This window comes from Salarias fasciatus, chromosome 22, assembly GCF_902148845.1.
Source record: "Salarias fasciatus chromosome 22, fSalaFa1.1, whole genome shotgun sequence".
In the NCBI taxonomy this organism is placed as follows: domain Eukaryota; kingdom Metazoa; phylum Chordata; class Actinopteri; order Blenniiformes; family Blenniidae; genus Salarias; species Salarias fasciatus.
In genome coordinates, this window is record NC_043765.1 from 14,901,347 (window position 1) to 14,916,934 (window position 15,588).

The 15,588-nt window shown below is 42.3% G+C and overlaps 1 protein-coding gene across 2 annotated transcripts in view; it reads right to left on the reverse strand.

Annotated features, from left to right (window-relative positions):
- Positions 1-915: 915 nt before the first annotated feature.
- The window catches only part of ppp1r9a (protein phosphatase 1, regulatory subunit 9A), a 42,259-nt gene continuing 27,586 nt past the window's right edge, over positions 916-15,588 (reverse strand). Inside the window, exons 7-20 of one of the 2 annotated variants that reach the window (XM_030082263.1) lie at positions 14,949-15,101; positions 11,933-11,986; positions 10,930-11,159; positions 10,208-10,304; positions 9,135-9,276; positions 7,373-7,452; positions 6,583-6,706; positions 6,358-6,427; positions 5,854-5,907; positions 5,648-5,696; positions 4,010-4,129; positions 3,623-3,646; positions 3,174-3,356; positions 916-2,652 (exon numbers count right to left, since the gene is read on the reverse strand). In XM_030082263.1, coding sequence (XP_029938123.1) covers positions 2,488-2,652; positions 3,174-3,356; positions 3,623-3,646; positions 4,010-4,129; positions 5,648-5,696; positions 5,854-5,907; positions 6,358-6,427; positions 6,583-6,706; positions 7,373-7,452; positions 9,135-9,276; positions 10,208-10,304; positions 10,930-11,159; positions 11,933-11,986; positions 14,949-15,101 — 1,545 coding nt within the window. In that variant the 3' untranslated portion in view covers positions 916-2,487. The remainder of the gene's footprint in view (positions 2,653-3,173; positions 3,357-3,622; positions 3,647-4,009; positions 4,130-5,647; positions 5,697-5,853; positions 5,908-6,357; positions 6,428-6,582; positions 6,707-7,372; positions 7,453-9,134; positions 9,277-10,207; positions 10,305-10,929; positions 11,160-11,932; positions 11,987-14,948; positions 15,102-15,588) is intronic. The other variant, XM_030082264.1, reaches the window with a different exon arrangement.

Consider the following 15,588-nt stretch of genomic DNA (forward strand, 5'->3'; position numbering starts at 1 on the left):
GTGGGCACCGGTTTTAAAAAAGTTAAAAGGAGAATCAAAACCAGAAAGCTACGGACGGTGACCGCACATTTTATTCAGTGTGACAAGCAGCTGTCCCTTCAAACGTTCCAGTGTGTGAAAAAAGACAGCAAGACAAACAAGGAGGATGAGTCATGTTTTGTCCTTCTGACACCAAACATGAGTGTGTGTGTGTGTGTGTGTGTGTGTGTGTGTGTGTGTGTGTGTGTGTGTGTGTGTGTGTGTGTGTGTGTGTGTGTGTGTGTGTGTGTGTGTGTGTGTGTGTGTGTGTGTGTGTGTGTGTGTGTGTGTGTCGTCCGGGTCTCATCATTCTGACCGGTCTCCTGATGCCAGGTGAGCTCAGTGAAGCACGTAGGGAAAAAAAAATGTAGGATCACATTTTCTGGCTCGGCCCTCGCCTTCTAGCCTTCTGCACATAGAAAACAAGGCTTCGGAGTTATTCTCGCTCCATATTGCTCTCAGTGGTTTATCATACATAGAAAAAGAGTGAAAAGAGCGCGGGGGTTATCCGAGGGAAGGTTCAAGTGTTACAAAACACTTCATAATACATCAGGAGTAGTTTATTGGAGGAGAACTGGAGCAGCACTGGTTGTGTTTGAGGACAGATCACAAGCACAATGGGAGAATACAACAGCTTCCTTCCTGTCCATGAATGATCAAACTCCAAAACCTTCATTTGATAACAATCATTTCAATTTAAATCACTTTTTTAATAAACAGTCTTAATCAAGTTTTGGCAAAAAAAAGGAAATAATTATATGAGTCTGAATAAATCATGATTAATTGTTAATAATACTCTTATCATGTATAAGTTATCATTAAATACAGGAATAAATAAATAATAAGTTTACCTACGATCTGTGATACCTGCAGTACTGTGACATTGAAACCCTGATCAATAAAGTTGTGAACGACACACCAGGCAGGGTTTTTTTTTTAAGACAAAAAGGAAAATCATTGCCAAAGAAGCCGTCGTTTTCTATCACATTTCTCTATTTCCTGTAAATCTACAGAACGATTCCTGGGAATGATGAACACAGGCGACACGTCTCTCAAGTCAGCTTCAAAATCCTAAAACAAAATCTGTTTACATAAAGAACATTTATCAGAAAATAGTATCTAACAAGTAAAATTAAAACGCTCTGAGTCTTAACTCAAACTGATTCCAGAATAAAATTAGAATTTCGTTGCATCTGTCAGGCGCAACTTCCAGTGTAACATTAAACTATAAGTACTGGTTACAGTAGTCTTTACAAGGCAGCTCCTGCACTCGCTGCGTCTCTCTTCGCTCACATATGGCAGCATTCCTAAAAAAATTATTGGAAATATTCCAGAGAGATATTGTATGGTAAAGTCTGACGTGTGAAATAATAGGAATGACTTCCAAAAGGAAATTTTGTGACTCGTTCTGCTGTATGTTCGATGCTCACACAGAAGCGGGAAGAGTTTAGAAAAAAAAGAAAATCCTCCTACTCTAGAGTTCCTAAAGGCAGCAGCGGGCTATTACTTTGTTACAGAGAGAATATAAAAAGAGGTCAAAAGCAGGATACAAGCAGAGTTAAAGCAACATTATGCATATAAGCTGGAATCTTCAGTTCATCCGTGTTGTTTTTTGTGTGGAATAGGTTCGGTTAGTTACAAACTGGATGATGACACAGTACCTGAAGTCTCTAGTCGAACGAGTCCGTTGAGTTCAGTATGTATGTCTTTTTTTTGCCGTTGATACTTTGAGAACTACGTCGGTATGGTATATGTCTGACGGGAGGAGCGCCGAGGAAACCAGATTTACAGTGTTTGCACTTCCAGTGTTTCTGCAAGTACAGAGAGGGGCTTCGTTCTCCCACTGAACCCTGGTTCTCAGTTCAGTTCCTGTGGAAATGTTCAGTGCTGCCCTCTTCAGTGGTGAAAGGAAGCAGCATGGCGACACTTAGTGGTAGGAGATGAGCATTTCCTTGTAAGTTCCACCTCTCTTCAGAGCAGCGGTGTCCACTGATCTATGCATTTGAACAGGATTTACATCAGTCTGTTGACATGGCACATCAGACATTATTGTCTTAGCATTTATCACTGTACATGTGGGTGGTCTGCATCTCTCCGGGCGGGTGACAGATGGCTCTGTAGGCGATACAGGGGAAACACGAGATGAACTCTGTACAGACCTGATCTGCATACGAATAAATAAACCCAATGTACAGCTATAAACAGCAAAATAAATAGAACCCAGTCACTTCTCAAATGGCTAAAAACAGGATGGGTGTAAAACGAGGCAAAGGTCGGGCATCTTCCTGTCATCCAACTGCACGTTTTGGTTTCGTTTGCTTGGTGAGAAAGTCGCTCAACGACCTCAGATCTGGGCGTGGCGTTCCGCTGAGCAGGCGTCCCTCAGGGCGGATTCATGGGGCCCTACCGATGTTCTCCTCTGCAAGATGCTACTTGGTGCGGCGCTACAGTATAGCAGGAGGTAAAGAATCACTCTGCTGCGTCCTTCTGCTGCTCCAGCTCTCGTTTTCGTAGCTTCTCGCGCTGTTTCTCTACTTTCTCTTGGTTCCTTCTGGCTTTCTCCATCAGAACTTTAAGGTCTTTGATCTTTTTCTTGATCACGGCACGATCCTGGGATGAAGAGACTCCGAGGGCCTGAAAAACAAATCCACGAGCACCATCAATTATTAGAAAGTTTTGTTTGTGCAGTATAGAAATAAGTAGTATAAAAGACTCTAGACCCTTTCAAAGCACAACTTTAATGATTTTTATAACTTCCAGTTAAAAAATCAGGTAGAAATGACAACTGTAGCAATGCAAATATGAAATAATAAAATTACCATGTGCATATTTCTTTCTTCAGTTTGGCTTATATTACATATAAATTCATACATCATAAAGAAGAAAAGCTCCAAAAACAAAACCAACAGATGGACTTCATTCTTTTTTTTAATTCTTGCCTCATGACTTGTTTGATTTGCCTCAACACCTTGTAAAATAAAACATAAAACCTCCAACTTTCAGAAAATTAAATGACCAATCCTCTCCACTTTCAGATGTTTGGAGATATTTTTATACCATGATAAAATAAAAAAAAACTTAGAACCAGAACACTGACAAGAACCATAAAAATGCAACATATTTAAACTACACAAACACGGTAGGTCTGATTTTACCTTGAGGTCGGTGCTGTCCAGCTGAAGCAGCTGCTCTCCATCTATGTTTTTGGCAGTGAATTCTGGGATGTGGTGTTCCAAGTTGAGGCCCATGAGCCAGCGGGCCACCTGTGGAGGGCTCCACTCCGTCACGCTGCAGTTCTGCCACTGGTGCTGCTTCGAAAACTGCGCCTCGTCCAAGATCTGCCCCAACGTCACGGCGACACAAGGAGAAAAAGTCAGAGAGAGGAGGAAGAAGAGGCAAACGGGACGACTGCTGCTACCACACGTCCAACACACGCAGGATTCACGATGAGCTGAGATGAAATGGACAGCTTCACTTGAAGCCTACATCGAGCAAGTAAAAACCAAGCTCTGCTCTTGAACCTGCCGGGTAAAGTGATGCTGCTTCACAGATGAGAGACAGACACATGGTTCATGCACAAAGAGCTTTTCAGCCTCGGTCTCACCTCGTCGTCTATCATATCCAGACTCTGAACGTCGCAGCGGAGAAAAGCAACAAAAACATGACTGGTTTGTTAACAGGGCAGGAATGAAATGAGTTCCTCCACAGCGAGCTTCAACAAGCTTGTGCATTTCAAAACAATGAGTGCAAACAAGAGTGCATCGATTTCTGTTTGCAGCTCGAATAATAAAAAAAAAGAAAAAACATGACATCCTGTAATTTTGTATCTGCGTGGGCTCAAAGCATCCTGTACCAACCAACAAGCTGTGAAATATTCACTTCGAAAGCTGGCAATCTGGGAACATTCCTCTTTTTTTTTTTTTTTTTTTTTTAAAGCTCTAACACTGTGAAACATAAAGTATCATTTTCAGAGGGAATTCTTGGGCCGTACCTCGTCTGAGGAGAGCATCAGGGTGTGTGAGCGTCCGGACAGCTTGGCCTCGCTGAGCAGGCCGCTGATTTCCACCGAACTGCTGCTGCTGGCGCTCAGATCGTCGTTCAAAGTGGGGCCCTAAGAAATTCGCAACACACCCGTCAGACCGGAGATGAGAGCCAAGAGGCTCGGAGTGAGGGTTTCAGCTGATTAGTTGAAGTGCTTCCCTGCTATTGATGTTCCTGTGAAGCGTTATTGATTACAAGCAACACGATGCTGTGCCGGTATGTTGATATGACAATTTTAATTAAGGACGAGTTACTAAAACTAACTAAAAAGTCTGGATCAGGAGTGAATGAATCAGAAAAAAATATGTTCTTTCCTTTGATAAAAAGGTAAAGCATGTTGATATATTACAGCTGATTGATTGAGTGAAAAAGAAAAGAGCATATTAAATGCTAAGAAGCCACTTTACTGCTGCAGTTGGTGGTCGGAGAGGCAGAAGGTGGAGGCGGGCCAAAATGGATTAATTTAGACTGATATAATGTGGACTTTTGGGGCACTGCAAAGCTCAGATCCACTGTTGTGCAGAATAATAATAAAAACATGGTTGTAGGGATTTGATTAATAGAGATCAAAGACTGTTATAATGAAGAAATCACATTGTAAGTGAGCTTCACTCGTTTTTCTACTGTCATTGACAATGCATAACAGAAGATTTTCAGATAGAGATGTAACGGTTTGTCTTGTGCAGCAGCTGTAAGGAGACTCAGTGCTGTCTGAGGTGAAGGTGGAGATAATCTCATAAGCTCCAAGCTGCAGTTTCTGGGCTGAAACCTTCACCGAAACCACACAACTATTAATGCACATCATTTCTGCAGTGATTTGCCTCATGATGTGCACAGAAAGCTGAGCAGGTAGACGGAGAGGAAGAAATACCAGCTGAATTTATCAAGGATCAAATATAATCTCCTTGTTAATCCTAAAGCAACCACGTCTGATATTACAGAGGATTAAAAGCGGTTGTTAAACAAATTCCTACACAGCAACAAATGCCCACGTTAACAACCTTAACCTCATAGTCTTAAGACAGTTTCTGAATTCTTTATGAATATAAGCAACTGGAATCGGGATTTACAGTAATATTTGAGCTGATGCTTACCAAAGGTTGTTAAATGGATATTTTTGCTGTGCTGCTTAATTATAAGACCGTTCATTGACTTATTTAGCAATTAAGGCAATTACAATTCAATTATCCATCTCTACAATTCATTCACTGTTAATTTTCCACCACGAAAACCCAATTTACCTCCTTAGATACCAACTTATTTCCATTGCAGTGGATTGATGCATTTATACAACGAGACATAAAGATATACAATACCAAGTAATATGAATAGGAGAAGAAGTGAGGCCATGTGAGTGACGTCTGCAAACAGCATAACACATCAACACCATGCAGAACACACAAAGCAGGCACAGTTACACAGTATTCACTGGTATAGTGTATATTCTGTATATTCTACCTTTATAAACAGATTACAACATGAATATTATGTCTTATTTAAGTAGACATAGACTGCAGAGTGAACAGAGTTTTCTAATATCTGTACTGTAAAGAGCATCGTAATTTGTCATTTTCCAAACTTCACGTACCTTGGCCTTGAGCCTCTCGGGGCTTTCCTCTGCCGACGGCTCGATGGAGCTGGGAGAAAGAAAGGAAATGTTATAGATTCCAGTGTTCGGTAAATCAAAAATCACTGAGAAAGACAGAGGATGATGAACTGCTGTTTATTTGATGGAGCCACAGAAGCAAAACAAAAACAGCACCTTAATAAACACTGCTTTATGTTCATTTTTACCTGTTTCCAGGTGAGGCTCGGGGATCTTTCACTTGTGCCTTTCTGAGCGGCGACCTGAATGAAAAGAGTTACTGGAGTGAATGTTATGTGTCAGATTTTGTTTAAACCATTCTTTTGTTTTAATAACAACCCTTGTATTCATGTCCAGAGCACTCTGACTGCATCTGAACTGAAGTGAATGTCTTGATTGTTATCCTACAAAATGCATGATGACAGTGAGGGTTATATGTATGTATGTGTATTTTGTAAAGTTCAAAATCTGACACTCACATGTACTGATGAGCTATGAAGTATTCAGACTAAACACTAAGACTTCATAATATTTACTGCTAATGTTTATGTGACGCATGTGAAACATTTGCATAGATCACTTTATAACGGTGTGCAGAGTTTCTGGTCTTCTCCTCATTCAGCTGACTTCAGATGAATGTGTTTACATTCCATGACGCTGCCAATCAAGATAATTCTCCTCAAACCACAACAACTTTGCAGACGTCCGCTCACCCGGGGTCCAGAGCTCGCCTGTGCTCCTCTCGGCTGTGTGAGGGGCTCGACTTGGCAGGAGACTGAGAACCTGTGAAGATTCAACACTGAGATTAAAACTAGGAACATTCATGAGCCGAAATGGCGAACGAAGGAATGGAAAAATCATAAATTGTCTCGACATGTAATCAGAAAGTCTGCGTGCTTTTCATTTAAACCCGATGTGCTGAGGACAGGTGTGCTCACCATGCAGCACTCTTCTGGGCGACCCCTCTGCACTGCCGGGACCCCTGAGGACCGACGCTCCTCCATCTCCAATACGAACTGAACCAGAGCGACTGTGGGCGGGGCTGGCCTGTCCTTCAGATACCTGAGGAGGGGCACAAACGTTCTGTAAGTAGAGGTCAGAAAATGACGCGAGTATTCAGAGCAGCGAATGTAACAGAGAAAGACGAGGGACGGCACACAGCCACAGAATATCTGATGTGAGCAGCCTGAGCTGCACACTAATCTGACAGAAGTCACTTGACATACTTTTACTACTCCTAATCCTTCGCCCTCTTTTCCTTGGTTTTAGTGTCCCTGCCATGTCTGATCCAGTTCTTGAGCTTTTTATCAGATCTGAACGTATTCGTGCTCTGACCGAGCTAAGTGACAGCATTAGCCAGATGAGAGCCGTTCATCCAGAAGGAGCTTGTAGCTGGGAGGGGAGGGGGGCAATACGATATGACAGAATCACGAGAACAACACACAGCAATTAATTCATTAAAAGTAGAATAAAGTGGAATGGACGGTCCTTAAACACGCTGTGGTGACAGGAAAGACATGGAAATTAAAGAGCTGGGAGTAGATTAAAATGGAAATAATGGAGCTTTGATTGATGTCGGTTTAATTAACTGCTCAGAGTTTTAACCGTAAATGTCTGTTTGGTTGTTGTACTTCACATTTTTCATTACGACTGGCACTGGGGTCCTGACTGGGTCAGAGTTCAGAGGTCCTCTCTTCACTCTGGGTGGACGGGTGTGTTGGAACAAACCTCTCCCTCCGTGGAGCTGATGCTGTCTCGGGCGACTCCTCTGTAGCTTTTCTTTTTACTGGGTGAGCAGTCCCTCAGGTCTGGAGTCACACACACAAACAATCAAGATTTAGTATAAAAGCATAAAACACACATCTCAAAAAGTTCCTGATTTCCTTTGCCATCCTGAGCTCAGTGTGGACACCCACACATCATTCTTATTAATCAATGACAAGCTGTTAAAATCTCCCCCTATACTTCATAAATGAAGCGGGCCATTGTTTTTCTGCTCCGTCCTCAGGTCCACATGGAAACGCTGTCAGAGGAAACAATCACGTAAATGAAAAAAAAAAAAAAGAAAAACCCTCTCCCACATGCTCTCCCTTTCCTTTCCACTCTGTTCCAGCTGTATTCCTGAACCCCCTCGATTTAATATTGCATAATGGGCTGCAGCGCTCACATCAGGGCCGATCCAATCACTCCGTTCACCCGCCTCCGCTGAGCGCCCTCCGCCGTGGCACACACTTTGTTCTGACAGATACTGCCACTGTGTTAAAGCCAGCGCGGCTTAAAAAAAAACACTTATAGCGAACAAAGTCAGACAGATGTGCTCAAAACGGATTACTGGGTTTGTTTCTGTCAGCAGCGGTCCAAAGTGAAACGGGAGTTAGAGGTGAAAGAGTGTCTGAAGGTGAAAGCAGCAGAGTGCAGCAGGATTTGGGATGGGCATTACAAAACACTGTGTATCTGTGTGTGTGTGTGGGGGTGGCCATTATATGTACATGCATTTTCCAGGCCAATGTGAATACAGACGCTTCTGTGGAGATCCACAATGTTCTATCCATCCATCCGAACTGGCAACAGTACTCATATTTTCACTCAACTTTTCGTTTAAACACAAGGGACTCCAGCAACTGTGAATTTTAAAGATAAAGCACTAATTCAAGGTCCTACAGCAAGACAGAACACAGACAAAACAGGTTGAGATATATACAGTACAAAGATAAAAGGTAAGAATGTGTTCATATCATTATACATGGATCACTGCATCAATCATTAGCAATGACAGACAAATCGATGAAAATTCAACTTATATCACTGTTTTCAGTCAGACTCCACATCATTTTCTCAAAACAGAACCTGGAAGGATTTTAAATTAAAATAAATAAATCATCAGAAAAATAGCTGCTCAAGTAAAGTATGGATACCTGAATAATCGACTGAAACACAGTACATAAATATTTCAGCACTTGCCACCTTATATTTCCATCAGTCTGTTTCAGTAACAACTGTCACGTCACATATATGACCCTCAACATGTTCAAAATGACACTAATGAACTGCAAACTTAAAATAATGTGTGTATCTTGCTTAAAAATGTAAAAGTGGCCACTTTTCAGAAACAAACACGGTGTGAAACTAAATAAAATTCAAAGTACGTGTTTTTCCAGACTGAGTTTCCAAATGGAGATCATATTTTCAAACAGGAACAGGTGAAGGTTCAGATAGAATCTTCTGGTTGTTATCACACTTCTCTCTCAGCAGCACTTTGACACTTGGAGGCTAAAACTGGACACGGACAGATGGAAACAGCTCAGCCGGTTCTGTCCTCCAGCACCTCCGAGACTCTAACACAAGTTTAACGGCGACAAGTCGCGACTGTCGAGCCTCCATAAAGACAGCAGACCCTTGGAACCTGTTCTAACAACTGAGTTTTTTCTTTTATTATCTCAATAGAAAAAGTTATGCGAACGTTATGAAAATGATCCCAGCGTCCACTGACCTCTGCACTGTGCGGTCGCCCTGCTGGGACTCTGCTGCTGAGCGCCGAACCGCTCCGAACTGTTGCTGCTGTTGTTGTTGTTGTTGACCTGGATGCCGTTCTGCTTCATCAGCTGCATCAGCTCCGACTCCAGCGTCGCAATCTGCGGAAAAGAGAAACCGATCCACGTTAAACAGCTGAAAGCACCCACCTGTCAGAAGAGCCACTTCTCGGCACGGAAATGAAATTATGCTATGAGGAAATGAGTTTTTACTGCATTTAAAACTAATTGAAGCCATCAGTTAAGTTTTTAAGTATTGTAGGGAAGCAGAGGAAAGAGTGTTGAACGTGAAGGACAGTCCGGCCGAGTGTCAATTCAGCTGTAAAGAAATGGCCGAGATCCAAGCACAAAACATCAGCACCATCGTTATCTTTCTGACAGTTTGTCTTTTTATCGGAGCCGATGGAGACATGCGACAAAGGTCGTCCAACTGGAAATCAAATGTCGCGGCGAGGCAACTTAGCAGCTGTCAGGCTTCAGGGAGAAAGTCAGTGTGAGTTCGAAAACAGACGAGATCACAGGTCCGGCGACACTGTTACAATACAAAGAGGGGAAAATGGTAGAAAAAGCATTGGTCATCGTGTTCACTGGTTTCCTGAAACACACTGATAACAGCCACAGAAATCCAAGAGAAGGAAAGAGGTGGGGTTTTTCACAATGAAACCAAATTTTAGATTAATCACAGAAAATGAAAATATTTCAAGCATTTTTTAGTTGTCTTGTTAGTAAATCATGAAAATCAAAAATACAGCATCTCAGAATGTTTCCAAAGTTTATTTTTCTTATATTTGGGAATTAATGTAAAAAAAAAAAAAAAGCTGGAAATTTATACAGTTCACATGTGATATTCCACATTTTTAGAATATGTATGTAGTTTCTTCATATCTTCACATGACTCCAATGAAAATGTATTCTTAGCTAAAAATATTAAGCCGATATGAAGAAAGCTGCAGGCGCAGTAGGAGCAGATAATGTCTGCAGCAGACTCGGGATGAGAGACGGACGGGAAAGGGATTAAAGAGAGATGCTTTACCCTGACTTGCAGTCCCTGGATCTCAGCCAGGTGAGCTTTCTCCGCCTCCTCCAGCCGCCTCCTCTCTGCATCCTCCTTCTGGATGAACTCCACCTCTCTGCACGGAACAGGAGGGAGGGGAGAGTTTAACGCGCTGAGTAGGTGTGTGTGATCGCACAGGAAGCCGGGATACAGTTACAGAGCGCGTGTGTGTCTGTGTGAGTGATGATGATGACGATGCCTGCCTCTCGCTCGCCTGTGCCGATAAGGGAGTGGAGGCTGTTGGAGGATATCGCCGTGTCTCATCTCGCCCCGGCGTCCACGCAGAAACGCACGGCTACACCCCTGAGAACGCTAAACGCAGCCGCTTCCCCGACGCTGGCTTCGCTTCGCCCTCGGTTGTACGCCACTGACCGATTCCTCAACCCTCGGCTACAGATCAGCTTGGAGAGCTTGTTTCATCAGTTTGCTTTCACTTGGCCTGCAGGGGCCGAGCCAATTAGAGGCAGGCAGAGTCGGAGCGGAGCGGGAGAGGCTGCGATGGGACTGACCGAGGAAATCAGAGCGCAGGAAAACAGGGGAGCTGTGCCGCATTAGAAAAGAATGGGATAAATCTGAGAGGAGGAGAGCAAATGGAGCTGCTCACAGATGCAAATGTGTGTAATATAAATCTCTTTTTTTTTTTTTCCATTGAAGAAATAATGTAACATTAATGCGGCGACCGCTCCTGACTCTGGACTCACTTCTGCTGGAAGTCCTTGATGAGCTTCTTGGCTTTGTTGTATTTCTTCTCCAGAGCCTGGTACTGGGCCTGGGCCTCCTTCAGGTGCTCGTTGACAGTGTGGCAGAGCGTCTGCGCCTCGATCCAGTAGCTCTCCAGCTTCAGCATCCTCTCCTTGTTCTCTTCGATGCTGGCTTTCAGCTGGCTCTTCTCCTTCTCCCAGCGCTGCTTTTCCCTCTCCACTGAAGCCAACTGAAAGCAGACCCAAATAACTCAATAACCTAAACAGTGCAGTCCAATTGCGTTTCAATTTGGCAATGATATACTGTTTCAGAGTAAAATTGGCGTATTTTTTTTTTTTCCCCAGAATACATAGGTTGACCTGAAAGTCAAAGCAATAGTGGGATGAAATACACAAAAGCTATTAAATCAAAGCAATTCAAAATAATAAAGTACTTCAATTTGGGGGTAATAACACAGAGCCGGTAGTCGATATTGTGCAGAAAAGGTCTTTTTTTTTAGAGCAAAGTATCTATTCAGAGCACAAATTGCACCTCTTATTCATCATATAAAAGTGGAGCTATCATTACTTTTAAAACAGCTTTTTTGGCACCGCTCAACTTGATCACACGGAGTTGGAAGCATTAATTTAGGAATTAATCAAATCAGGCCGCTAGAGTGCACAAATTATACACTTCAGACGTGAGAGTGAGGCAAACGCACAAATCTGTGCGATCAGGTTGCATTTAGCGGAATAAACAGAAACACTACCGGCTGTTTTCAACCTGAATTCAGACATTTGTAACTTTGAGTGCAAATGAAACATTTTTCTTGACACGCATTTTTCACAGAAACGGTTCACTACTAACTCTTTCCTCACTACAGAACTAACCACCAGCCAGAGCCAGCGCCCCAGCTCTCCAGCACTAATCTAACATCCACTGACAAATTGTCTGCAGCCTGACAAAACTTGTGCAATTTGTGCTCGGAGGCAGCGCCGCTCTCCGACAGCGTTCATCTCTTACCTTGTTTTTGAGCTTCTGGATCTCGGCCTCGGTCACTGTGTGTTTGATCTGGAGCTGTTGGGAGAGGAAAGGGAAAGTACAGGATAGAGAAAAAGAGAGGGCGGTCAGATCGTCAAATGCATGGCCGCACAGCCTCCCTCCACCGTCGATACGGCGTGATGGACGGAGGCAGCCGACCCAGTCCTCCAGCTCTGACAAGCTCTCTCAGACGAAAGGCGAGGAGAGCACAGAGATACAACTGCAGCCCATTTACTGTTATGTAGAAATCCATAAAAAAAAAAAGTTCCCACAAAGTCTGTATGTATGCATACATATCTTTATTTTCAACCATTTTACTCACTACAATATTTGCACATCTGCAAAATGTACAATCAGAACTACTTAAAACAGTTAGAAATGGGTAGAAGCATCACTTGAAAGTTACTGTTCAATAATAAAATGTTATTTTTTTCTTTTTACAAATATGACTAGGCTTATGTTCAAAAATCAGAAATGTTACTGGCAATAAAACAAAGCCGTCAAACACTATGATGTTAAAGCTATCATAAGAAATACTACAACAGACGACTGTCATTTAAAAGTTACAGTCCAATGTAAAGTTTCATTTTCTCAAAATTATATTTTTTGGTATTTTTATTGTAATATTTCCACATGAAATAAAATATTCAAAGGCTTTTTGTACTATTCTTGATAATGTCAGCATAGTAGTCACAAACATCAAAACTATAGTATCTTTATATATTATGATAATGAAAATAGAAATTCAAAAGATTGGGGGTATTTCCATTTATGTTCTGAGTGGAGACAAAACAGACAAAATATTGCACTTTATTATATTTCTTACATCCTATTTTGCATTCTATTTCTTATAGATGCATGTGTCCAATGCTAACAGGATGTTTTTTGGCAAAAGACTGATGATCCACCACAGCAATCATCCATTATATTCATGACATCCTGCACAGAAATCCTGGGATCTTCTAAAGGTCTCTGTCAGTTTACAGCTCAGTCATGCTCTAAGTGTAAGTTTGGCCTGCTGAGGGTGAAGAGAGATAAAGAAATGACCGACTGAATATCAGCGGATGTCAGGATAATAAAGGCGTTAAATGAGGCTTTGTGGAGCGTGCACACAGCGTCTCATTTAACGAGAGAGAATCTTCTTCAGTGTGGACGAGGTGACATTAGTGATTACTGCAGGGACCACATGAAGCCCCCTTTAATCTCCAGTGGACCGGACCAGAACAATGATACCATGAAAACACCCCCAATGACCTCCCTATGTTTTAATAAAGAGTAATAAAGAGGCACTATTGCATGACAATAAAAGTTACATTTAATTAGAATTAAAACTTCACACAAAAAAAGCACAAATTTAACAAACAAAGTCCCAAAAACTCTGATTTCCATTTGCATCATATTTTCCACTTTGAATATCGTGTTTTCCAATTTTCCCAAATGAATTTAGAATTTTCGAGAGAATTATTGCAAATAATTCATTATCAGTAAAGCATGCTACGACTGCAGTACTACTGACATGAGCTCAGTTTGGGTTTCAGCTTTCAGAGGTGGAAAAACTTCTCAAATTCTTTATTTCAGGAGAAGCATTGATATTTGTCTAAAACAGATTTTGATGGTAGCGAAACTACTGATTCAAATTCTCTATTTCAGTGAAACTCAATAAACTCAAGAGCATCAGTAAAATGTTAAAGGAATGATACTTTATGCCTTTTTTAAGACATATTCAACCTTTTTTTCAGGTGGCCATTTGGTCAGACGGACATTTTCATCATTGTTTAGTCATTACTGATGCAATTAATCTCTCTTTTCTTAACTTCTACATTTCAACTGCTATCACCAGCTGTTTGCATCCATTCACTGTTGCTCACCATTATAAGAGGTAAAGGAAAAATAATTCAGTTTTAAGAAAGTGAGGCCCAGAAACAGATATTTTATTTCAGATGAATGCAGTAAAAGCTAAAAAGCCTGCCTGATGAGACGACAAAGACAGAGTGACAAAGTAGGAATACTTAAATACTTACATGCATTTAAAACATCAGCAACCTTTATTTAAATTTCAAAGTTCAAGTTTTCTTTATCATTTTTACTCATTGCGTTTCACTCCTCGGCCTGAAACGGCCCTCGCTGCGGCCTGGTTTTTGGCCCACGGGCCGCATGTTGTACACCTCCGATGGCATCTGAGCTGTGAAGCTAAATGTTACTTGTCTCTCTCCACAATAGAGAGAGGTCAAAACACAGACGGATGAGACAAATAGGAATAAATGTGGCCGCCTGGAGAACAGGAATCACATTACCTTCTCACTCGATATCCACTGCGGAGTCTGCAGCGGAGCCGGAGCCATTTGTTAAATGTGTCACACAGCTTTTTGTGAAACCGCGCCGAGATGCTGCCGGTGCCACGGCGTAGCGGCGCTGGAGCGCACAATTAATATCCCCGGCTTCTCGGCAGCCAAAAGAACCATAAATGACCAAACCGTGAGAGAATTTATGCTCCGTTTTATGACTGTAATCTTTAAGGTGGGCTCGCTGTTGGCGACGGGAACAAATGTGCTTCAGTTCTTCTAAATGGATTGAGCGAAGAGGTGCCAAGATCATAATATGGATTTGTGTAATTTGTTAAAATATGAGATTAAACTCTCTCTTTTTTCTAGAAATTCCCCCCCCAAAAAAAACAGGAGCAATGAGGTGTAATGAGCAGAGGATTTCCTTTTGTGCTCGCACCTCTAATCACACAGATTAGGAATTAGAAGGAGTAAGCTGATCTCGGATGCTGACAAAAGGACAGAACTCTGCCAAGTGAGTCAGAGATGCTAGACTCCATTGTGCTGCTCCATCTTTTGTTGAATCTGATGAGTGTTTTCGGCGGCGGCGGCGGCGGCTCGCTGAGTGAGTGGGCTCGTTAGCAGTTCAGCCTTCAAAGCCGTCTGAGAATACGTGGTGGGCTACCCAGCAGTTGTGTAATCTCCGCTCTGGGAAACTCAGGAGTGTGTGAGTTTACCTCTCTGAACTTCTGGTAGAGCTTGGTGGCGTCCAGCTCCGACGGGGACAGGATGTCCTCGTTCTCCGGCAGGTCGAACACCTCGATGCTCTTGTCTCCGCCCGCCACCGTCGTTCCCGTCTCCTCGTCGTCGGTGGCGTATTCCCCGGTCTGCTTTAGGAGGAGACGGAAAGTCAGTCGTGGAATTCACTTCTTATGCAAGTAGGAATCAAAGTTGTGTTCTCCATCAGACCCCATCACCTTGCAGCACATTCTCAGCCATTTTCCTTAACTTATCCTTCCTTCCTTCATTTTTTTTTCTTTTTACATAAGTAATGCTATTTTAATGCTCCCAGTTACATAACATTGCAGAAAACCCACTTAGTTGCCAAAAACTTTGTCTGGATTGAATTGATTTGACAGCCTGGTGAGCAGAAACTTCTCTAAAAATCGGTGACAGGATAAGTTATCTTGACAAAATCAGAATGTCACTTTTGATGTTTTTTTTTTTTTCCCCACATTAGTCACCATCTAGCCTCAAGTACGAGGAGGTGACAGGTCAGAGCTGGTGAGGTCTCAACCTTTAGTGGAGATAAGTCAAGATGGTGGCGACTGGGGCTGAAAAACATCAAAATCACCAGAAACAACTTATTTATTAACT